The sequence below is a fragment of the Lynx rufus genome, unplaced genomic scaffold (genome assembly GCF_022079265.1).
Source record: "Lynx rufus isolate CCGP_SWC_20201006 ecotype Redwood Valley unplaced genomic scaffold, mLynRuf1.p SCAF_16, whole genome shotgun sequence".
NCBI classification, from domain to species: Eukaryota; Metazoa; Chordata; class Mammalia; order Carnivora; family Felidae; genus Lynx; species Lynx rufus.
The window spans coordinates 46,103,959-46,128,071 of NW_025814830.1; the positions used below are offsets into that span (position 1 = coordinate 46,103,959).

At 43.8% G+C, this 24,113-nt stretch overlaps 2 protein-coding genes across 3 annotated transcripts; one reads left to right on the forward strand and one right to left on the reverse strand.

Annotated features, from left to right (window-relative positions):
* On the reverse strand, positions 1-15,174 carry KARS1 (lysyl-tRNA synthetase 1). 2 transcript variants are annotated; one of them, XM_047078792.1, is made up of 15 exons: positions 15,067-15,150; positions 12,143-12,322; positions 10,348-10,507; positions 9,218-9,383; positions 6,574-6,667; positions 5,776-5,962; positions 5,565-5,690; positions 4,536-4,655; positions 3,346-3,508; positions 3,063-3,236; positions 2,819-2,904; positions 2,395-2,480; positions 1,624-1,750; positions 775-918; positions 1-286 (listed from the first exon to the last, which is right to left on the reverse strand). In XM_047078792.1, the coding sequence occupies exons 2-15, from the start codon at positions 12,286-12,288 to the stop codon at positions 188-190; spliced, it is 1,878 nt and encodes a 625-aa protein (XP_046934748.1). In that variant the 5' UTR covers positions 12,289-12,322; positions 15,067-15,150; the 3' UTR covers positions 1-187. The 2 variants fall into 2 exon arrangements, with proteins under 2 accessions (XP_046934748.1, XP_046934749.1); XM_047078793.1 differs by lacking the exon at positions 12,143-12,322 and having other exon boundaries at positions 15,067-15,174.
* Positions 15,175-15,284: 110 nt separating this feature from the next.
* On the forward strand, positions 15,285-23,934 carry TERF2IP (TERF2 interacting protein). Its single transcript, XM_047078794.1, has 3 exons — positions 15,285-16,050; positions 20,466-20,590; positions 22,734-23,934. Exons 1-3 carry the CDS (start codon positions 15,363-15,365, stop codon positions 23,136-23,138), a joined length of 1,218 nt encoding a protein of 405 aa, XP_046934750.1. The 5' UTR covers positions 15,285-15,362; the 3' UTR covers positions 23,139-23,934.
* Positions 23,935-24,113: the final 179 nt, after the last annotated feature.

The following is a 24,113-nucleotide window of genomic DNA, read 5'->3' on the forward strand; positions in this document are numbered from 1 at the left end:
TAGAGACAAATGGTTTATTTGGGAACAAGGAGTAAAAAGGAATTCTTAATTCCTCTTCTCTCGTCTGGCGGCCCAACTGAACGGTGATCGTCAAATGGACAGCAACACACAAAAATTCCCCTGCAGTCCTTGATCTTGTGCAGAAACGCAGAGAAGCCTGAGTTACACAACTTGCAATTATTATTTTCTAGACAGAAGGACCAGTTGTTGTACTTTCTGATGTATCCGTGGTGGCTCCACTCTCTTTCTTGTCTTCGGGCTTCATGGCAGGAAACAGAAGTACTTCCTACAGGAGAGAAAATCACTTTGAAGGAAGAAGCACGCTCTTTTTCACAGCCATCCACCCATTCCTTTTGCTTCTGGTTACTGTTGCCACCCAAATCCAGAGATCTGTGCTGGTATTTCAACTTAGAAGATAAAAAAGAATGAGTGAACACAAAGTTCTCTTAAAACAGGATTTCCCTATCTGCAAAAAGGAGATAACGATAGTTTCTCTACCTCGTAGGGCTGACTTAAGTGAAATGACATAATGGCTGCAGAGGGCCTGGTGTGTTCCTTGGATCCTCAAGAAATGCAAACAATGAGTATTCCTTCTGCCTCAGGTAGAAAAAAACCCAAATCTCATAATGTCAGATCCTCTGGTCGTCATCCTGTAGAGTCATGTATAACTGCTCTGCCTGAAGCCCTTCCTTTGCTCTCCAGGCCCACCACGCCTTGCCCCTGAGAGCAGAGCTCCTGCAGGGCAGTGGGTGTGGCAGGAAGACCACTACGTACCTTGATGTTATTGGAATCTGTGAGAAACATAGTGACGCGGTCGATGCCCATGCCCCAGCCAGCTGTGGGGGGCAGCCCGTATTCCAGGGCAGTGCAGAAGTTCTCATCTATGAACATGGCCTCATCGTCGCCAGCGGCCTTGGCCTAGAAGAGAACCAAACAATGACACTGTCTCAGGCCACGCTGTCTCTCAGTGTCTGAGTAAGCACGTTAACATGTTTAGAGGGATGACCATTCCAGGAATGCTCTGGAAACCAAGCACTTGTTGGGAACTGGTTTCCCAGTAACTTCAGGATGGACCTGTTTCTTTCAAAGACCCGGTCAAGTCTGGCGATCCCCACTTCAGAACACAAGCGCATTTCTCTGTGAAATGAAAACACCTCCACTGTCCCGGACAACTTGGTGAGTCCAAGGAGACTGATTTTCAGAGACTAAGGATTCCTAAGAGTCTTTCCCTCATTTCCTGAAACCAGCCATCACAGGCAGCCTGTGAGGGCTTGATCTTCGTTAATCTATCTGCCTCTTATCCCCAACCCACCTTAATAAATGTACCATCAAAGAAACATTATGTTCTTTTTACGCAAACGTATTTTCAAGGCAAGTATCACACTCCTCACACAGACACTATCATGTCTAAGCTCCTATGTGGAAATTCTAAGGCCCAAACTAGTCAAGTTCTCCATCTTGAAATATGACCTCCTCTAGTGAAGACTGTGGCTTTATCCTTCATTTCTGTTGAAGTCATTAAGAGATGCAGACAGTAACACAGACCAGAGTTAAGGCTGATATTTTCTAGTGAGTGGGCACAGGATGAAGTAAATGCCTTTGACTCGCACTCTCCTTCCTTACCTTGGCTTGTTCTTCAAAGAGCTGCCGCTGCCGCACAGGGTCATTCAGCTCGGTGTAGGCATTGCAGATTTCCTTTTTCATGACAAATAGCTCAAAGCGCTCAGTGAGACCCTCCTTAGAGCGGTGCCTGGAGATAGGAGACCAAAGGAGAGGCTGAACATACAGGTTCTCTAATAACATCTGGTACAAACACAAGAGTTCCTGGATTCTAGTTGACTCAAACTGTTACGGATGAGACCCGAAGCCTGTATGCACTCTAGCACCAAACCATTTGGTGCAACGGTGAGGAGGGTTAGACACAAGGAAGCTTTAGTCATCCTCACAACACACGTGGGTGGTAAATGGTTACATTGAACCATACCTCCTGAATTCATGGCCTTCTGTGCCTTGTCACACCGACTCTGGGCTGCCCATATGACTTGCTTTGGACAATGGGACATCAGCAGAGGCTTGATACGTGTTTGCACACTGGGGTTTATTCTTTTGGAACCCTTCCTCCTGGACCCCGGCCACTATGTAAGGAAGCTCAGGCTATGCTGCCCCAGACAGAGGCTAGCTACATTTAGAGGCCCTGGAGGAACAAGAACCCAGTGGAGGAGAAAGAAGGTGCCCGAGTTCCCAGTTACAGCCGCTTGGGTTACCCTACCACTTTGTAGAGCAGAAAGACTACCCAGTGAGCCCACAAAATCTTGAGAACTGTTGTTTTATGCCACTATAACTCTGAGATTGTTATGTAGCAACAGGTAACTGGGAAACCACGTTGTATCTTACCATTTAGCCAAAGGGCTCATTATCTGCGGGTGATCACAGATGAACGTAGGATTGATGCATGTTGTTTCCAGGAACTCCCCGACAAGCTTAAGGAGAAAGCAAAGCAGAGCTACAGATCCCTTCTGATGGCATTTTGATTGTTCCAGTCCTGGCAGAAGGACTCTGCTCCTACCCACTACCGGATGCTACAAGGGTTTATCATAAGTCTCTCCATGGCTGGTAAGGTTTGACTGAGATTATGTAACTACTCGGTATAGAGCTTAGAAGAGCAGTTCAAAACTGGTTAATTCTCTTACTTCTCTCATTAGGGTTTTCCTGTGAGGCTGTGTAAGTTAGTTCTCCACAGTGGAGTTCACCTTCCCAGGGAGCAGGGGGCTGGTTACCACTGGATGAGGGCATGTACTCAAAGAGCACGGTCTGTCACCTTATCAAGGAGTCTGGCAGTGGTCCGAGGTGGAGGGCATTCAACAGCTCTTGCCACGCAGATATCGTCAAGGATTTTGCGAGTTTCTGTAATACAAATGTACAAGTCAGGACAGAAGAATCACATTACCCCAGTAAAAAAAATGTATGAAAAGAATAGTGTGGGAAAATTCTAGCCCTGATCTCATCTAATTCAAAGCTGAAGAGAAAGGAGGGCCATTCAGTGGAGGAGTGCATCACTTTACCTTCGGTCTCAAAGAGCCTGGTTTCTGGCAGCTTCACCCCCAAGGCCTTCTCAAGTTCTTCAACCATGCTGATTCTCCGGAAGGGTGGGGTGAAGTCAATCTCATGGGCTTGGCCCTCCGGGCCATCTGGATGGTAGGTGATCTTGTAACTGCCTGTAATATGCTTCACCATCCCTGGGAAAGAAATCTACCATTTGAAAAGGACCAACAAGAAGTCCTCCTACAAGCAGCACACCAGCCCTTGAGACACATGTGAAAGACAAAAGGGAATAGGAGAGGTCACCTGAAATCATCTTCTCCGTGATTTCCATGAGATCGTGATAGTCTGCATAGGCCATGTAGAACTCGCAGGTGGTGAACTCAGGATTGTGAGTCAAATCAATTCCTTCATTCCGGAACTGACGTCCAATTTCATAAACCCGGTCGATGCCACCAACCACCAGGATCTAACAACACATGGCCAAGGTCATGGCAGCTAATCTCAATGACTCTGGAAAGTTTCCGTCTACAAAACTAATTTGGTTTTCATAGCTGAGGCATGTTTTCAGATCTCTACCCAAATGTCGAACACCCTACTCTCTTTAGACCCTCGTAGTGGATAGTCACCATTCGTTTTGGCTGCCCAGGACCTCTGAATACTCTTCCTTTGTCAGGACAGCACCCCATCTTGTGAGTGTGAGCCTCCCCAAGAAAGAGGCCTCTTTTGGGGTTAGGATGCAGGCATGTGACTCAAGCTCCCCACCAGTCAGACATGTCCATGCAACTTCTAAATGCTACTGAAAGAAGATGTAGGTATTGCAGAATTCCTCCTGGAGAAGGGGGCCAGAGATATCTAGCTTTTAGAGGTAGTAACTGCAGAGGTCCTAATGGATAGCGCTGTGGTTCTGAGCTGCGTTAGCTGTCCCAAGTAGAAAAATCTGGGCTCTCCATGGGAAGAGCCCAGATGGACCTGAGAATCATTCCTAGTCCTGTGGTCTCCAAGCCTGATTCTCTGATCCTCCTGGGACTGTGAGCTTCCTTATGTATTTGAATACATTTTTCTTGTGCCTAAACTAGTTACACCAGGTTCTGTTGTCTGCAACTAAGAACCTTGAATGACAGTCTCTGGTATTTACTCTGGTGACTTATAAATCTTTATTTCCAATTTTTTGGACAGATATCAAGCTTTCTAGAAAAGGCTAAAATCAGACCTAATTTAAGGAAGACAATAAACCTAAAATATTATGAGAACCAAGGCAGGTTAGGAGGAGCTATACACCTAAGAAAGACAATCCCTTTGCCCTCTGACCTGCAATGCTCTACTGATCCTGTAGAGAATTTCCAGAAGTGTTAACGCTCACAGGCATGCCAAATTAGAATACTCTCCTAGCTGTTCTACTCTTTTTGTTCCTTTTATTTCTAACTACATCTATCTAGACAATGGATTTCCGGCCTCTGTTTCTCCTAGGAACAGGGCATCTTCTTACTTATTACCTTATGGTAGAGTTCTGGAGCAATTCTCATGTATAAATTCATGTCCAGCTCATTGTGGTATGTGATGAAAGGCTTGGCCACAGCTCCCCCTGGGATGATGTTCATCATGGGAGTTTCAATCTAAAAGACAGGGAGATACACTGAGTCCGCAGACAGAGGTCCGCAAACCAGAGGCCTTGGAGGTAGCTCATGTTGTGCATGGATATAGTTTAGCCGGTTATATCCCTAAGTGAAATTTAAGTTTAACAGTAATGTGCAAGTGCTTGACAAAAGAAGTAGAGATGTCCTGATTTTCTAGAAGTGTCTCAATTTCCATTAATACCAAACACCATTAACACAGTACCATAAACTTCCACAAATTATAAATTATATTTTAATAAACACTGTAAGTTGAACTGTTTATGTTCTTTGAATTAGTTATAGACATGCAAAAAGGTCCAATGTCTATGGGGGGGGTAGGAAACAGCAGATCCGTCAGAATACATGTAGTGTGACCTCATTTATGTTTAAAACAAAAATTAAAACGCTTCCAAAATGTTTACACACATACCTCATGTAGTACATGCTCAGTACGTAGTTATATATGCATAGCAACTGGTGTGGAACGTTATGTATCAAACTCAAGTTTGGGGAAGAAAGTGAGTTGGGTGATACAAAAGGGGACTTTCAGTTTTGCTTCTGTTTCTTTGAATTTGTTTTACACGTGTACTTACCTTTCTTCATATAATTAAAAGGTTTTTTTTTTTCTCAATGCTACAAAAAAGCAAAATGAGTTGGTAACTCAATGAACATGACATCATTAGTAGGTAGACAGCTCTACACTTTGTCCATTATCTTAGAATTCAAATCCTGCCTTCCTCATCAGGGCACTAAAAAAACAAGGTGGGACAAAGACACTGGCCATCAAAGGGACTTTTCGCTAAACACGAATAGTATGGATACAGGACATGGAAAAGGGTAGAGAAGGAATAGTAAGAGGCAGGCATAGCAAGGCAGCTAGCTCATCGTGACAGGTAAGAACTCTCTTACCTCCAGGAATCCTAGCTCATCCAAGAAACTCCTTATATATGTGATGATCTTAGAGCGGATGATAAACTTCTGCCTCACGAAGTCATTCAGGATCAAGTCCAAGTATCTCTGACGATATCGTGTTTCCTAAAGCAAAAGCAACAGACAGAAATCATTGCCAAGTCTAATTCAACGCTATGACAGACCACAGCGAGGAGGCCACAGAGCTTACCTTGTCTTTGAGGCCAAAGTGGAGGTGAGGTAACATATGCAAACACGGCGACAGCAGTGTGATCTCATAGGGAATGATGCTCAGCTCACCCTTCTTGGTCTTCCCAGGATTCCCCTGAACTCCAATTATGTCTCCCCGACGCAGTTTGTTATTGATATGGATAAATTCTTCTTCTGATTTGTAATTCCTGAGTGAAAGAAAACCGTACTTCAGTGTATGATATTCCGAATTAAAACCAACCACTGGTTTAGCTTTTAAAACTGCCCTCTGGGGGGCGCCTGGGTGGCGCAGTCGGTTAAGCGTCCGACTTCAGCCAGGTCACGATCTCGCGGTCCGTGAGTTCCAGCCCCGCGTCGGGCTCTGGGCTGATGGCTCAGAGCCTGGAGCCTGTTTCCGATTCTGTGTCTCCCTCTCTCTCTGCCCCTCCCCCGTTCATGCTCTGTCTCTCTCTGTCCCAAAAATAAATAAAAACGTTGAAAAAAAATTAAAAAAAAAACACTCTTTAAAACTGCCCTCTGGAATCCTCACTAAACTGCTGGTGCAAATAAAAACCCGGGAAGAATCTAGACTCTTTTGTCAACTGCTGGAGTGTTATCTTTTACCTGTAACTGCTGCACAACCTGAGGGCAGTTGTTATTCTCTAGGTGACCAAATGGCCTTTTTATTCTCTTTTCAGCCTTACCCAACCATAACCAGCTTTTAACTTTAAATGCCAATGAGAAAGGAAGATCACGTGGTCCCCAACCATGTCGCCCTGGGTCAATCCAGAAAGGCCCGCAACGTGGTATTTCTACATACCTGGAATTGGCCATAACTTGCAACTTGACCCCCTCTCCTCGAAGGTCATAGAAGATGAGCTTTCCCCCAGAAGCTCTTTTGGCGTGTATCCTACCTAGAAAAAGTACAACAAAAACACTGATAGAACGAGAAGCCATTTTGTGGTACCAGTGCCCAAAAAGTTCCCTCTGCAATGTTTACATCTAGGTAGAATGTCCTATCAACATAGACGAGAACAATTCGATTTTAGCCCAAGACTTAAGCCCAGTCTTTTCCTTCATGACAAAAATCTCACTTAAACCAGTTAAAGAAGTGCAGCAAGGCCTGGCTTTAAAGTTGTTTACTGGACTCCCGGAAAACGGCAGCGCTGGTGGCAGCATAGTTTTCAGCTCTACCTCAATCCTCCCATTAAAATAAAAAGCACAACTACACAGGCAAGGCCAAAAAGCTATGGACAACATTTACAACAAAATTATGTGGGAGGATACTCCCAAGAATCCCCAAACACAAGCAGTGGGGCAAACCACCAAAGATCCCCATATGGGAGAAAGCTGTAGGGGAGCCTTTGTGGGGTGTCTGCCAAGTCTGAGAACTGGAAATCTCCAAATCGGCCATAGGTAGTCACTGGAAAACGTGGCAGCTAACTGGAGGACAGCAGCTGAACCCAGGAGGGGATGTGCCCACTGCCACGTGGGTGAGTAGAGGGAGTTGGGGCTGCATAAGGTCTAAAGGGGCTGAAGCCCTTCAGCATAGCCCCAGGAATATTCTTAATTTACTAACCAGGGCTCCCTTCTAGGACAAGGCCCCATAAAACGGGAAAAGACCAGGAAACCACAAAGGGGTCCGACAAAAGTGAGGAAGGGGAAGAGAGCCTTGGTATCTCAGAAAGCAAGCTGCTGTAATTCTGAACACTTCACAAAAACAACAGAAAAGGTAGCTCAGTGAAGCTGGAAAAGCTATTTGAATCAAGCTTCCTTTAACATTGAGGAAAACTAGAGGCCTGGGTGGCTCAGTCAGTTAAGTGCCTGACTTCGCTCAGGTCATGATCTCACAGTCTGTGGGTTCAAGCCCCGCATCAGGCTCTGTGCTGACAGGTCAGAGCCTGGAGCCTGCTTCGGATTCTGTGTCTCCCTCTCTCTGCTCCTCCCCCACTCACACTCTGTCTCTCTCTCAAAAATAAACATTAAAAAAGAAAACATTGAGGAAAACTAATTTCACATAAAAATAAGCAACATAAAAGTATTGAGATCAAATACCAGTTATTAAATAAAAAAGCACTCAGGAAGGACATGCCCAGAAAAAACAAAATTCCATTTCACAGTAAGTTGAATGACATTAAGAAAATGCCATGAAACAAAAATACCCACATTAGAATCATTGAAACTAAGAAATGAGGTGACACATGAAAAAATCAGAAATAAAGTAAAAAACCATTTCAGGAATGAAGACTGAACTAAAAGAAAATAAGAGTGAATACAGAAATGCTTTAAGAGAAACCCAGAGGGAAGAAAGACAAAATTTAAACATCAAAGTGTAAAGAAAAAGGTACAAAAGGTTTGAGAAAAAAGTGACATATTGAAAATCCACCATATGAATAAAAGGAGTCTCAAAAGAAAACCAAAGAAATAATATATTCAAGGGGTGCCTGGGTGACTCAGTCGGTTGAGTGTCCACGTCTTGATTTCAACTCAGGTCATGATCCCAGTGTCCTGGGAACGAGCCCCGCCTTGGGCTCCAAGCTGAGTGCGGAGTCTGCTTGAGATAGTCTTTCTCTCCCTCCCCCCTCCCCCCCCCCTGCTCCTTTCTCCTGCTCCTGTGCTTGCTCTCCCTCCCAAATTAACAACAACAACAAAAAAATTATATTGAAGAAAAATTTCCTAAAAAACTTGAAAACACATTTTTAAAGGGCACTCTGTACCTGAGAATGTAGACTCAGAGCAACTAACATCAAGACATATTTTAGTAGAATTACTGAACTTTAAGCTTTGGGCATTTAGGTACTGGCAGAGGTTCTCTCTGGGTAGTGGGATTATGGGTAATTCACTTCCTCTCTGCTTCCTAGAACGTCCCAAATTTTCTACAATTAGTAGTTTTATTATTTTTGGGGGGCAAATAAAGACAGATTTTTTAAAGTAACCTCTAAGCCCAATGTGGGGCTTGAACCCATGATCCTGAGATCAAGAGTTTCATGCTGTATGGACTGAGCCAACCAGGTGGCCCAGGTTTTTTTTTTTTTTTTTTTTTTAATTAAGGAAAAGATCCTGTGCAAGATGCTAGAACTCCAAAATAACAATGTTCTAAAAATACAGTCCCGGTGCAAAACTTCTTAGGCCACAGGTGGGAATTTTTAGGAACACGGGGTTGTGGCTCCCACTGGTAAGGGGACGTCCTCATAAAGGACGATGAAGTAGCAGCGGCATCAGGTCAGGAGTTCCCCTCAGAGAATGCCCCCTCCTCTGCTGCATCACCTCGTCTGGAACACAATCTCGTGTCTCGGGGCTGCTCTACTTCTTTCTGTGAATGGATATACTTGCACCATCCCTCGTGAAGTAGGAGCCTGCGACACAGGCTACTTGAAAGCAAGACCAACCCAGAACTTTCTTTGCGCTGCTGCAGCGGCCTGTCTGCTGTGAGAGCTCAGCATACTGCCAGGGAATCCTCCTACCTGCCACCTTTAAGGTGATGTCAGTTAGGTGGTCCCCAGGCTGCAGGTGACTGTATTCTTGGATAAAATGAGTCAGCGAGATGTCTACGTGGAACTTGTGTGGATACGGGTCTTCCCCACTGATCTTCAGTTGGTGGACTGCTTGGCTGCGGATCTTGAAGTATTGCTATTAACAAAAAAAAAAAAAAAGGAAAAAAAAAAGAGCCTCTGAGAAATGGAACCTGACCGATCAGACCAGTGGCCCACCTAGCAGAGTACCGTATTTTGCCCCAGAGTGGCTCCAATACAGTGAGGTCTCCTTAACTGAGCCCTCCACACCTTTGAAATCCCAAGATGGGAGTGAGATTTGCACTTAAAATATGCACAGTGGCTAAATCCATAGGTGGAAACGAAGGCCAGAATTCCAAAATGCAAGATTCAATGAAAAGGAAAATGGGAATTCTGCCTAAAATACTAAGTTTAATTTGTACAGGTGGCCTTGGTTGCCACTTTTGCGGATGCATCTGCACAGTGAGTTACTTACCTTTTTTCCTCCCTTCCTACCCCTGGCTACATGTCAGACTTTTCCCCAAGACAAGACTCTGGGGCCTGGAGGATGTAAAAAAGGAACACCTTTTCTGATGCAACCACTCAACTCTGCTGTTGTAGTGTGAAAATAACCTTAGACATATAAAAAAAATGGGCATGGTTGTGCTCCAATACAATTTTCAAAACCAGGGAGGACAGATGAGATTAAAAGCAAGGAAAGGTGGATCCGGTCTATGGACTAAAATTTGTGAATCTCTGGCCCAGAGTAAACCCTAGTCAATCTTTACGGAGATACCTTTTCTGGATTTGTTATGAGGCGCAGCTAGTTTCAGGGAAGAATAATCAGTCACTTGGAAGTACTGATTCTCCCAACCACCTACTGGGAGTTGATTAGAGAAATGCTCATTGACTGTGCCTTTAACCAGACGTAGTGGCAGCTCCCTCCCACCGCCCCTTCCCCCAACCCATCTGCAGCAACCCAGGGTTCACAGCTTGTTTTCAGTTCCTATTTCTCTTCTTAGTCACTGGTCCCAAGGAATTTGCCTTAAGCTTCATCAGAAGCTTCCTCCTGCCCAGCCAGAGTGGTGGTCCAGGGGACTCACATTTGGGTCCAGACTCTCCTCCTCGGCACCCACACCATTGTCAGTGGTGTGGTTGGTGGCGGCAGTGGTGGCCTGGCTTAGTTGTTTTTCACTGAGCTCCTTCTGCTTGGCTTCCTTCTCTGCAATTTTCTTCTCAGCTTTCAGGCGTCTCTTTAGCTCACTGTTGGCAAGATGCAAATGTTCAATGTGACAGATACCTGAAGAGTCCTCTACTATGTTCTGCCCCATAACCACGGATCAAAAATATGAACAGCCTGGGGGGAAATGCTCTTGCCTGGTGCTACACCTCCACTTCTAGTCTCTTAGTCAACTCTATACGTGAATGAAACAAAGGAAAAAGTAAGCTTAGAATAAAGGTGTGAAAGATCTTCCTCACCCTCTGCTTTCCAACATGAGATCCCAAACTAAAATCAGGATACCCCAGGACAAAGGAAAACCGAAGAGGCAACATGGTCTGGCTCTGTCTGCCACCCTTCCCTACACCTCTCCAAGGAGTGGGTTAGTCTGGGGTAGGTTAGGGTAACGGAGAGGTGGCTCTTCTGAGTTCAAGGAGACGCACCATTGACAATCCCTCCCTCAGCATTGGTCTGTGTATTAACAGTGACTCTCAGTGTTGATCTCCCCATCTACTGTAGCCGGACCTAAGAAAACAAATGGGGCAGAGCAGTGTACAAACCAGCATAGAGTAGGGGGTAATATAACATCCTTGGAGTCAGACTGCCTGGGACCTAATCCTGACATACCTGCCTAGCAATTACATGACCTTGGGCACATGACCTCCTATTTGTAAAATGTAAATAACAGAGGACACTCCCCTCCCCAAATGTGAAGACTGTAATAATGTATGCAAAGATAGGACCTGCCCTTAGCATTTAGTTAACATGCAAATGAGAGCCATTCTAGGTATCCTTTACTGTCTTAAACCCTTTATTCTCTGCACCCAGGAAAGAAATCTTAGATTTGGATACACTGCTGGTCCAATCCCTCACTATCTACACTCTGATCTGAAATCTTGCTATCTGAACCCAGAAACCAAACAGGTTTGTGTAGAGGATATCCTCAGTATTCAAAAAGAATTGGTCATTCTTTCAAACCACCAATGTTAGCTGAATATTATATAATAACCATAGCAAATTATACCAAGTCATGCTTGTATATTATCTGGCTTTAGGGCACACTCTTAATTTTCAGTATGAATTTAGAGTGACTCAATCGAAAAAATAAATTGGTGATGTGAAATACTAATTTTTAAGAAAAGGACTCTGAGGGCTTCAAAGTAGGCGTCTCTGGATGTAATCTGTCTTGTAACAGTTTTAAATACAATCATTCCAGAACTGTGTGCTAGGCTTACTGTGCTGTAATTCAGTCAGTAGGCATCAGAGCCTATTTGGTTCTTCCTGGCATTAACATAAAAAACCTGTTTTCCATTCAACTAGGAATGGAAATTAATCCTAAGGAAAATCAAATTAATCCTAAGGGAAATTCAAAAAGATCCTAGAGATAGAACAAAGACTAGAAACCAAATTAATCTCGGGAGCAAACCAAGTTCAGAAAGACAGGAAAGGGAACGTTTGTTCTCGGCACTGTTGTAGAATAAGATCCACAAGTCATCTCAAGAATTTAGAGTGAGAATCTGAATTTACTAAAGAGAAAAGGAGAAACCACTATTGGTTTTGGCAGTAGAGCTCTTTGTTTCCTTAGCAACAAGTGCAAAGAGTCAGAGGCTTAACAAATAAGGACCCAAGTAAGGAAGGATTTTTGCTCCCAGAGCAACAACGAAGGTAAGGGCACCAACCTTCTTTTATCAGAAAGTGGCTTGTCCTTGTGAAGCGCTGTGAAAGGAGCAAGTTGATACAGTCGCAGCTCCCTCTGCCCCCACTGTGCCCGGGAGGTTTGGCGCAGGGACCCCCTAACAAGCCTTACAGCAGCTTGCGTCAACATGGCAGAACACCCCGGAACTAATGATTACCACCACCTAACAGGAAACAGAGATGTGGTGTCAGATGGGACAAAACAGTACATATATACCCAACCAGCAGTCCTACTCTTTTGGGTAGGGGAGGTTGCACGACCTTTTAGTGTTCCACTGAAGACCCTCTTAACTGAGGACAACCCTGTAACTCACTGTGCTGCAACCGTAACTGACAACATTCTGTCCTTGCTATGGTAAAAAGGTGCATATCTGGGTTAAAACTCAGGAGTAAGGCAACCCATAGTTTAAAGGTAGAAATGATCACAACAACCTAGAAAATAGGAGACAGGACCTGAGGCGGTGTTTCCGAAGCCCCTGACATGTGGCTTCTCTCTCGGAGATTAAAAAACCCTGGTGACAAAGATGGCAATGGGAAGCACGTGAAATGTCACTATCAATTGCAAACTCTAGATGAAGCTAAAAGCAAGCCACACAAAAGCACCTCTGAGTCAAAGATAAGACTTAATTGAGCTCTAGGAACAAGGAGGAAAGGAGAATTTCAGGAAGGATCCTGGACTACAGTAATCTGACCCTTCATTTGGGAAGGAGTCACCTGGCAGGCAGCCTATCTCTTTTTAAACTTGAAGAAGATAACTGGCATAAAATGGTACTCATGAAGAGGCAGACCAAGGAAGTCCCAAGAACAATTAAGATACAGAAGGAAATGTTAATCGTTAAAAAAAATTCTTTCAGCCCATGGTCACTAGAGTTATATACGTTAACAGATTTTCTTAGACAATGTGGGGAGGTAAGGTGCAGGCAGTGTAAAGAGCATGAGCTGTGGAGTTCTGGACTGGGTTTTAGATCTCTGCTCCAGAGCCTCGATCAGTGACAGACCACACTTTAGGAGTGCACACTTCAACGTATTCAGTCGCCCAGAGCCTCAGTTTATTAATTTGAAAAACAGACATTAATATTTTCTTTGCAAGGTTATTATTGAGATTAGACAGAAAGTTTGTATGGTTCTAGCATTATGTCTGACATATAGAAGTTGCTTTAAAAAGTAGTAGGGTGGGGGCACCTGGGTGGCTCAGTTTGTTGAGCAAGCTGGGGGCGGGGGTGGGGGTGGAACCAGCGACAAAGAGAGCCAGAGAATCCCAAGCAGGCTCCGTGCTGTCAGTATAGAGCCCGAACTCAGGAACCGTGAAATCATGACCCGAGCCGAAATCAAGAGTTGGACACTTAACCAACGGAGCCACCCAGGCGCCCACCTCTTATGGTTTCCTTAAGAGATGTCTTTTCCCTAACTTACTTAATTCTAAGAATAAAGCACACAACATACATAACATACAAAACGTGTGTTAATCCACTCTTAAGGTTATTTTTTTTTAATTTTTTAATTAATTTTTTTTTCAACGTTTATTTATTTTTGGGACAGAGAGAGACACAGCATGAACGGGGGAGGGGCAGAGAGAGAGGGAGACACAGAATCGGAAACAGGCTCCAGGCTCTGAGCCATCAGCCCAGAGCCTGACGCGGGGCTCGAACTCACGGACCGTGAGATCGTGACCTGGCTGAAGTCGGACGCTTAACCGACTGCGCCACCCAGGTGCCCCTACTCTTAAGGTTATTGATAAGGCTTCCAGCCAACAGTTGGCTGTTAAATTTTGGGGGAGTCAAAGTTACACTCAAACTTTCCACTGTATGGTGGGTCAGTGCCCCAACCTCTGAGTTGCTCAAGGGTCAACTATATTTATGTAACAGATCAAAGTCGAATCAATTTTCCCAAAGGCAGAAGTATGAGACCAGGTTCCAAAAATTTATAGAGATGTGTATCCTACCTTCAGAAGGGTGCCATCAAACCATTAAATTTAATGTTTCCTTTCTCATTTTTCTTGAATATTTTAAGCATAAATCCAGAGACACAAAAAGAAAATTAATTTTTACTGGTTAAGGGCCTATTCCATCAGGATTCAGAAAAGAACGGAGCCCAAATACGGTAAGGCAGCCATTATTTGTAATGAATTAACTTTTCTCCTGCCTCTGGAATAGTCTAGTTATGCCCCTCCTTGGGAGTACTGAAAAAACAAATCATTGCTGGTGTTCTGTGCTTCAACTGAAGAACCCTGCTTGAGAGGGTATACATCCAGGAATATAAAACATAGCCAGTTAAAGGGCGGCTAGTCTTGATACATTCATATTTATCTTCACACACCAAGGATTTGAGTGGGTAACTAAGATCTATCCAGCAGGGCTTGAAAGTGCCACCTAGTAGACTGGTGGACTCATATTCTATTACTGGACATCGGTCATTCACTCAATACTCACAGATCCTTTAAATAATCCACATATTTAGGTGCACAATACAGTTTTAGAAATGATCCATTTAATACTTAAGATTCAGAAAAGCCGAGGTGAGGCCAAGGAAAATCTCAAGGTCTTCCCGAAAAGCTCGGGTATTTAACTTCCTTCCAATGGTAGCGAGGCGTGGCTCGGCAATAAAAGAAAGCATTTTTTTTTTCCAGAAGGAGGTAAAGGAAGGAGTAAATTTCGTTTTTCTGTAGTCAATTCTCATTTTTCTGTATACCCTAACTCCAGGAATGCGACGATAGGACTCCGCCAGAGCCGGGCCCCGGAGCAACCTGGGGAATGTAGTTTCGCGGTTTAGCGGCTACGTCCGGCGTGTCCAGACCCACGAGAACCGGTAGGGAGGCCATAGGCACAGCCGCCTCGGCCGGAGCCTCGAGGCGCATCCTAGCCCGGACTGTCCGGGCGCAAAGACCTTAAAGACTCATGGCGACACTTACTTTTTGCTCAGTTTTGGCTCGCTGCCGTCCACTTTCACCTCAGCCCCCTGCACCGCAGCCATCTTTCCCGAGGGCCCGACCTAAAAGGGACGAGGGTCGCACAGCAATTTCCAGGTCACGGCCGGAATCTCCGCCTCTTCCTAGAGGAGGGGGCGGGCGCTCTTCGCGCGCTGCTACTGCGCAGGCGCAGGGCGGGGCTTCGCGGCCGACGCGTCTAGAACCGTCGTTCGTTCGGGTTCGCTCTGTGCGTCAGAGGCTTGTTTGGGGGAGCGCTGTTGTGGTGCCTGGTGTCAGCTATGGCGGAGGCGATGGATTTGGGCAAAGACCCCAACGGGCCCACCCATTCCTCGACTCTGTTCGTGAGGGAAGATGGCAGTTCCATGTCCTTCTACGTGCGTCCTAGCCCGGCGAAGCGTCGGCTGTCGACGCTCATCCTGCACGGCGGCGGCACCCTATGCCGGGTGCAGGAGTCTGGGGCCGTCCTGCTGGCCCAGCCCGGGGAGGCGGCGGCCGAGGCCTCGGGCGACTTCATTTCCACGCAGTACATCCTGGACTGCGTGGAGCGCAACGAGAGGCTCGACCTGGAGGCCTACCGGCTGGGCTCGACGACCGGCCAGGCCCCCGAGACGAAGCCCGCGGCCCCGACCAAGGGGGGCGCCGTCGCCGCCGCCGCGGTCGCCGCGCAGCCCGAGCCGCAGCCGCCCACGGGGCGCATCGTCTTCACGGACGCGGACGACGTGGCCATCTTGACGTACGTGAAGGAAAATGCCCGCTCGCCCAGCTCCGTCACCGGCACCGCCTTGTGGAAGGCGATGGAGAAAAGCTCGCTCACCCAGCACTCGTGGCAGTCCATGAAGGACCGCTACCTCAAGCATCTGCGGGGCCAGGAGCATAAGTACCTGCTGGGGGACGCCCCAGTGAGCCCCTCCTCCCAGAAACTCAAGCGGAAAGCTGAGCAGGACCCCGAGGCCGCCGATAGTGGGGGTGAGGTCTCTGCCGCGAACGCGGGAGCTCTTGCTGCACCTGTGCGGGTGGGGGCGGGGCTCCTCCCCCCTTCGGTCCGGTGTCCATGTTGGCGTCTCCGGTAGCGTCGCCCGGCCCTCCCCCCTCCCCTTTAGACATCCGGGTAAAATTGCACCATTTTCTACTCGCACTTCGATTTACTTTTTTCCGGTAGCTGACGTGGTTTGATGCTCAAATGGTACAAACAGGCTAGGTAGACATTCCACCTGATTCTGGCCACCAGCTACCCAGTTTTCTTCCCCGGAGGCAATGTGTTGTTAACCGTATCTTTTCCAGAGGCCGGTTTCCAAAAATACTTCTCTCTGTTCAGGTAGAGTCAGTGTAAGCTTTTTCAAAGGCATGCCAGACCAGTTTATTTTCATGTTTTGGCGTCTATGCGTATTCACAGAAGGTTCTCGTCAGTTGGAATGATCTTCCTGGTCTCGCTCAGGTGAAGTGCGTTTTTAATGTAGTTGAACTGAACGTTGGGATTCAGGTGCGGTTAGGGCGTCAGTGCAAAACTGTTAAGATGTTTCGCTTTTCATGTAACCGGTATCGACAGGTTAAACTGACCTTTTTGTTTAAAGAAGCATGTCCCCCCCCCCCCCCCTTATGTGGCTATTCCATATAACATTTCGAGATGGGGAGGTAAATCTGTTTCTCCTGTTCAGCATGCTTAGTAGGAATTTTGTTTTTGGTAAAAGTGACATTTCAGATTCATTCATTCAACAGATATTTGAGTGCCAGACACTGTTATCCTGCTGGGATATAACAATAAATAAAAGTCCCTGCGGTCATGGAGCTTAACATACTAGCTGGGCAGTGGTAAGTGCTATAGAGAAAAATAAAATCAGGGTAAGGGCTGGGGAGGAGGTTGTTTTCTATAGGGTGATAAGGCAAGTCACTATAAAAGCTTGTATGTGAGCAGAGACCAAAGGAAAGAGCAAGCCAGGTGGTTATCAGTGGGTGTTTCAGGCAGAGGGAATATTGAGTGCAAAGGCCTGGAGGTGGGAATATGGCTGGTGTGTTCTTGGAGCAACAGACCAGTGTGGCTAAAATGGACTAAAGCAAGGGGGAGAATTCTAGGAGAGAGGACAAGGTTATGTGTATGGGTGAAGTAGATCGCATGGGGCTTTGCTTTGAAATCCAGTAGGGTTGGGACTATGGGCAGGCCATTTGGAACCTTGGAGAAAATTAAGCTGGATTCATCCTACTGTAATTTAATTTTGATGATCAGAATTTAATTGTAAAAATTAAAATTCTAAAATCACTAAGAAAATAAGGATGAGGGGCACCTGGCTGGCTCAGCCAGTAGTGCATATGACTCTTGATGTCAGGATTGTAGGTATAGGTTCAAGCCCTACCGTTGGGTGTAGGTATTATTTAAACAAACAATATGGATGAGTATACTTTTTTATTTTTAAATTCTATTTATTGATCTTTTTTAAAAATTGAGGTACATTTGGCCTACAGTGTCAGTTTCAAGTATACAACCTAGTAATTCTACGTTTTTATATGTTGCAAACTGATCATCACAGTAAGTCTGGTTTTTGTCTGTCTCCATACAAGTTAATACGGTATTACTGATTGTATTCCCTCTACTGCATGTTAAAGCCCCCTGCCTTATTTACTTTGTACCTGGAAGTTTGTACCTCTTGATCCCCTACATCCATTTTGCTGCCCTGTCCCCCATGCCAACCCTCTTCCCTCCCTGTTCTCTTTTTCTGTGAGTTTGGGTTTTGTTTTGTGTGGTTGGTTTTTTTAGATTCCACTTATCAGCGTGCTGTTTGTCTTTCTCTGTCTGACTTTTTTCACTAGCATAATGTCCTCTAGGGCCATCCATGTTTGTTCCAAGTGGCAAGATTTTGTTGTTTTTTGTCTTGTTTTGGTGGCAGAGTAGTATTCCAGTGTATATGCACATCACATCTTTATCGGTGGACGCTTTGGTTGTTGCCATATCTAGGTTCTTGTAAATAATACAGTGAAATTGCAGTGAACGTAGAGTTGCATGTAGTTTTTCACATCGGTGTTTTCATTTCCTTCAGTTTGATACTCCAAAGTGGTATTGCTAGATCCTATGGTAGTTCTATTTTTAATTTTTTGAGGAACTTCCATACTATTTTCTATAGTGGCTATGCCAATTTACATTCCCACGAATAGTGCACAAGGGTTCCTTTTCTCCACATCTTTCCTAATACTTGTTATTTCTTGTCTTTTTGATAAGTCATTTTGCAGGTGTGAGGTGATACTTCATTGTGGTTTTCATTTGTATTTCACTGATGATTAGTGATGTTGAGCATCTTTTCATGGGCCTGTTGGACACTTGTATGTCTTTGGGAATACATCTATTCAGATTGCTTATTTTTAAATTGGAATGTTTGGGGTTTCTTGTTATGAGTTCTTTATTCTGGCTATTAACCTCTTTTTGGATTATTGGATATATGACTTGCAAATACTTCTTTCTATTCAGTAGGTTGCCTTGAGTATATTTTTTAATATGTGCATGGTGATAGTCCTGAAACCAAGAAGATTTAAAAAAAAAAGTTGTATATATGTGATTACTTGAAGTTAAAAACTTCTCATCATAAAAGTCAGCAAACCAGAAAAATATTCCTAATACATTGGAACAGAGTTAGTTTCCTTAACGTCCAAAGATCTTGCAGAAGTTAGTAAAAGAAAATCTAGGAGAACAATGAACAAAAGAAATGGAACAAGAAGTTTCTAGAAAAGGAAATAAATGGCAATAAACAAATGCAGAATATGGTTATTAAATAAAAGTAAATTAGACCCTGAACAGAGGCATGATATAAGCCATGGACTTCTGACCCATGGAAAATGAAATAACAAACGTGCATGGTGATGTTTTTCAGGAAAGTGAACGAGGAAATGTTGTATTTTGTCTATCAGATTGACAAAAATTAACAAAGTGGGTAATATCTACAGATACTGGGTAAAATAGACATTACGTAAAATTTGTCCTTTTAACCATTTTTAAGTGGTCAGTTTGGTGGCCTTAAGTATATTCACATTGTTATGGAACCATTACCACCATCCGTCTCCAGAACTTTTTCTTCTCCTAAGACTGGAAAACTACCCATTAAACACTGACTCCCCTTTGCTCCCTCCCCCTGACAATCACCATTTTACTTTTTGTCTTTAAGAATTTGGTCTTTCTAGCTACCTCATGTAAGTGGAGTCATATATTTGTCCTTTTGTGATTGGCTCATTTCACTTAGCACAGTGTTTTCGGGGTTCATCCATGTTGTAGCGTGTGTCAGAATGTCCTTCCTTTATAAGGTTGAATAATACTCCACTGCATTGTGTATACTACGTTTTGTTTATGTGGTCACCCATTGATGGACACTGAGGTTGTTTCCGTATCTTGGCCGTTAGGAATAATGCCGCTATGAATATGGGTGTACTAATACCTGCTTGAAACCCTGGTTCCATTTGTCTTGAGTATACAGAAGTGGAATTGCTGGATTATGTGGTAGTTCCATGATTAGTATTTTGAGGAACCACCATGGTATTTTCTGGTTATGTGTTTTAGTCCCTATATAGTTTGTGTAACCACCACCTAAATCAGGATACAGAACAGTTCCATTATAAAAAACTTCTTTCTGCTGCCCCATAGCAGTCAGTTTTTGTTAAGTGGAAAAGAGAGCACAGTTAAATGCTAAGAGAACAAAGTAAAACAGAAAGAGGAGGATGCTGAGCTTTAGGAGGGCCTCCTTTCTGTTAGATGGTATGTGGTAGATTGTGATGTACCTTCCACATCTGTCTTCAGCTGGGAGAGCTGCTTCACCCAAAGTCTTGACATCTTAGGTTGGCTAGCATTTAGGGACTGATCTGTGCGGAGTTCTGCCATGGCTCCCACATCCCAACACAGTCGATTCTGAAGGGACTTCCTAGTTCAGACTTCCCTATGGTTTCAGCTGAGGCTTTGTTGGAACTCTTTGACAGCTCAGCTTCCCTCTCTGCCCACTCATGCTTTCTTCTCAACAGTGGTTTTCCCTGGGTCACTCCCTACTAAACACCGTGTGTTAATCTCCATCTCACAATCTGCTTCCCAGAGAATCCAGTTTATGGCAGTTTTGTTAATTTGCACTATGGATAAATACAAAGCAAAAAATGAATTATGCTTGAAGAGTATTTTTATTTTCCATATTACAATCTAAGGAATATATCACCATTTGGATAGTACAGCTCTTCAGAAGCAAGAGTAGACATTTCCGAACATGTGTATTTTATGTTTTTCTTATCTTGATCAAAAACTGATCTCTTCTAATAGAAAAAAAGGACAGGCCCACTTTTGGCTCAGAGTTCGCAGAGCACTGTATTTTTGGTTTCTGCAAAAGATGCTAATTGTAATCTGGTGCTGTTCTTTTCTTTCATAGAACCACAGAATAAGAGAACTCCAGACTTACCTGAAGAAGAATATGTAAAGGAAGAGATCAAGGAGAATGAAGAAGCAGTCAAAAAGATGCTTGTAGAAGCCACCCGGGAGTTTGAGGAGATTGTGGTATGTAGACTAGATTTAACTTTTATTTTCTCTCCTTCTATTCTTCTTCTTTAAAATTGGTTATGGCATTTAGTTTTTGTACACCTAAGGCCCTGAAAGGTAAGGTTCGGAGTGGGAGAATGGAAAGTGGGACTGATCTTGGTTTCAGGCATGCAGTTTTGAGGGAGGGGCGTGTGGGTGGCTCATGCTGTTAAGCATCTGACTCTTGATTCTGGCTCAGGTCATGATTCACTTGTGATATCGAGCCCCCTCGTCAGGCTCTGCGCTGGGCATGGAGTCTGCTTGGGATTCTCTCTTTCCACCTCCCTCTGCCTTTCTCCTGCACATGTGTGCATGTGTGTTCTCTGTCTCTTAGAAAAAAGGGGGAGAGGGAGAAAAATTGGGGAGAATTATTAAAAAATTTTTCTTTAGTGTTTGTTTATTTTTGAGACAGAAAGAGAGAGACAGAGTGTGAGTGGGGGAGAGGTAGAGAGAGAGGGAGACACAGAATCCCAGGGAGACTCCATGGGATTCTGACTCCCAAGCCTAAGTCAGATGCTTAACCACCTCAGCCACCCAGGTGCCCCTGATGAAAATTATTTTGAAACAGGAGACAGCATCCTATTTTGGATACTTTGATCCCAGTGTAAGGTTTTCAAAGTTAAGACTGTGGATTTATCTTTTGAAAATATTTTTGTGCTTCTCAGGAAAATAAATGCAATTTTTGAAGGAGTTTAATTTTTTTTTTAAAAGCAAGTTTAGCTTTTTGTGTATCTAGAGTGGTTTTGGGATTTTTTAACGCTTACTTATTTGGTCTAGCTTCTGATACTCTGTTGGAGTCCTATATTTGATCATAGTTACAGGGAAAGGCAGGAACTATAAAGTAGTGAGGAGTAATTTAAAAGAAAGACTCAATTATATGCGCATATTTTTTCCACGAAAAAGGATCTTTTAAATTAATTTTTCTTATTGTAAAGGGAAGTGATCAGGCCTCATTGTTAGGAAAATAATTTAAAGATCTGTAATTGGTGAATGAAGGAATGCACAAGAATTGGCAGAATTTAGTGATTGTTGCCTTTTGAAGTCTGAGTTTTGTTTTATATTTGGTCAATTTTCCATAAACTTTGAAATGCAAGCATGGTCTACGTAGGTTTCTTCTCACATAACGTGCTTTGTAATGTGCCTAAATGTAGTATAGTACGGAGACCCTAGTCTGCTCATACATCTGTGTGTTTTGAGTAGTTAAGTGAAGGCATTGGTATGTACTGGGGATGTAAGTGATGAGAGCAAAAGAGATACAGTTCCTGTCCTTAGGGAGCTTACAATCTGACACTGAAGCCAAAGTTTTGGGTTTTTTTCTTTATTTTTTATTGTATTTATTTATTTTTTTTTATGTTTATTTTGAGAGAGAGAGAAGGGGACAGAGGATATGAAGTGGCCTCAGCAGAGAGCCCAGTGTGGGGCTCAATCTCAGGAACTGCGAGCTATGACTTAAGCCAAATCTGATGCTTAACTGACTGAGCCACCCAGGCGCCTCTTTTGTTTTTTAAATGTTTTTATTTTTGAGAAAGAATGAGAGAGCGTGAGTGGGCGAGGGGCAGAGAGAGAAGGGGCTGCACAGAGGATTCAAAGTGGGCTCTGTGCTGACAACTTTGGCATTGACAGCAGCTAGCTGGATGTGGGGCTTGAACCCACAAACCGTGAGATCATGACCTGATCCGAAGTTGGACACTCAACCATCTGAGCCACTCAGATGCCCCTGAAGTCAAACTTTAAAAAATGATCTAATGAACGTGTGTGTACACGTGGACATGTATGCACATACACATATTTTTCATTATTTACTGTAGCTTCTCATGTTCTGTTGGAATACCATAGTTGTATGTATACATGTATATGCACATAATGCACACATAAGCACACTTATATCTCCCATTTACATACACAGACACACCCCTCCCCTTAACCCATCATGTACGTAAACTTACATACACACATGCAACATGAGTAAGTATAAGAAGGAGCATAGCGTATTGGAAGAACTGAAGGAAGTCCAATGTGATTGGGGTGAAAAGGGCAAGCAAGGTGGTGGGAGAGACTAGATATTGCAAGAGTGTTTGGGACTTGGTAATTAGGAACTGGTCGTATTCATCACTTTCTCTAGGTTGACGAGAGCCCCGATTTTGAAATACACATAACAATGTGTGATGATGATCCACCTACACCCGAGGAAGACTCTGAGACACAGCCTGATGAGGATGAGGAAGAAGAAGAAGAAGAAAAAGTTTCTCCACCAGAGGTGGGAGCTGCCATTAAGATCATCAGGCAGTTAATGGAAAAGTTTAACTTGGATCTGTCAACAGTTACACAGGCATTCCTAAAAAATAGTGGTGAGTTGGAGGCTACTTCCTCCTTTTTAGAGTCCGGTCAGAGGGCTGATGGGTATCCCATTTGGTCCCGACAGGATGACTTAGATTTGCAAAAAGATGACGAGGATGCCAGAGATGCATTGGTCAAAAAATTTGGTGCTCAGAATGTAGCTCGGCGGATTGAATTCCGAAAGAAGTAATTGGCAAGACAATGAGGAAAGAAAAAAGATGTGGCAAGAGAGGTTAAAAAAAAATTTTTGTCAACGTTGTCGTTGGAACTGACACTTGTCTTCTGACCAATGCTGCCATTGCTCTATGAGTCTTAGATTTTGTAGCCAAGCAGAGTTGTGTAGGAGGATAAAAGTAAAAGACATTTGACATATTTAGAGTTGTCCCTGGCAGTATCACTATGTTCATAAAGGGAAATCCACACCAGACAGAGGTTGGTCTTTGTAGTAGTAATCCTTTTCTGAACGGAACCCTTGCTATATATTGGTTTCAGGAGCTAGTGACAAAGTCAAAGGAGGAAAATAAAGAGCCTCTATCTTTTGGCAGAAACTCTTCTAGATTATGATAGATTCCAAATCAAGGATCTAGATATGTGGAAAGATTTAATTACAAGGTTTTGAACTTGGACGATCCTAAACCCTTGCATCACCTAGTGAGCTCTGATTTCTAGACTGCTTTGAAAATCCCATATTCCCTTTGCTAACTTAATACTTGGGGACCCTGCTCCTTTGGCTGTTATTTTCTTTCAGTCTTTGTCAGTCATACTTGTAGCACGTGTTTCTTTATCTACCACCCAGTTTTGTTTAAAACGCACACAAAACCCTAGAGAGTCTTAAGAACAGTCTTACTCAGTTATCAGTGATGTGTTTTTATTTATTAAAGACAATTTTGTGCTAAGGACTGTGTTAGATTTATATATTAGTGAATTGATTCCTCTTTGTTGTGTTACTTTTGTTGTTGAAAATAAAAAGAACTTTGAATCTCCAAGTGTTTTCTTTGATTGTATTCATGAAACCTTTTCGATATAAAAACCATAAAGGAACTGACATTTCTTGGCTCTTAATTAGGTCAATAATGAACAAAATGGTTCCATATTAGAACTAGTAGGCCACTAGAAGGATGCTAGATTTTCTGGATGGAGCAGAGAGAAGATCTGCGTCAAGGAC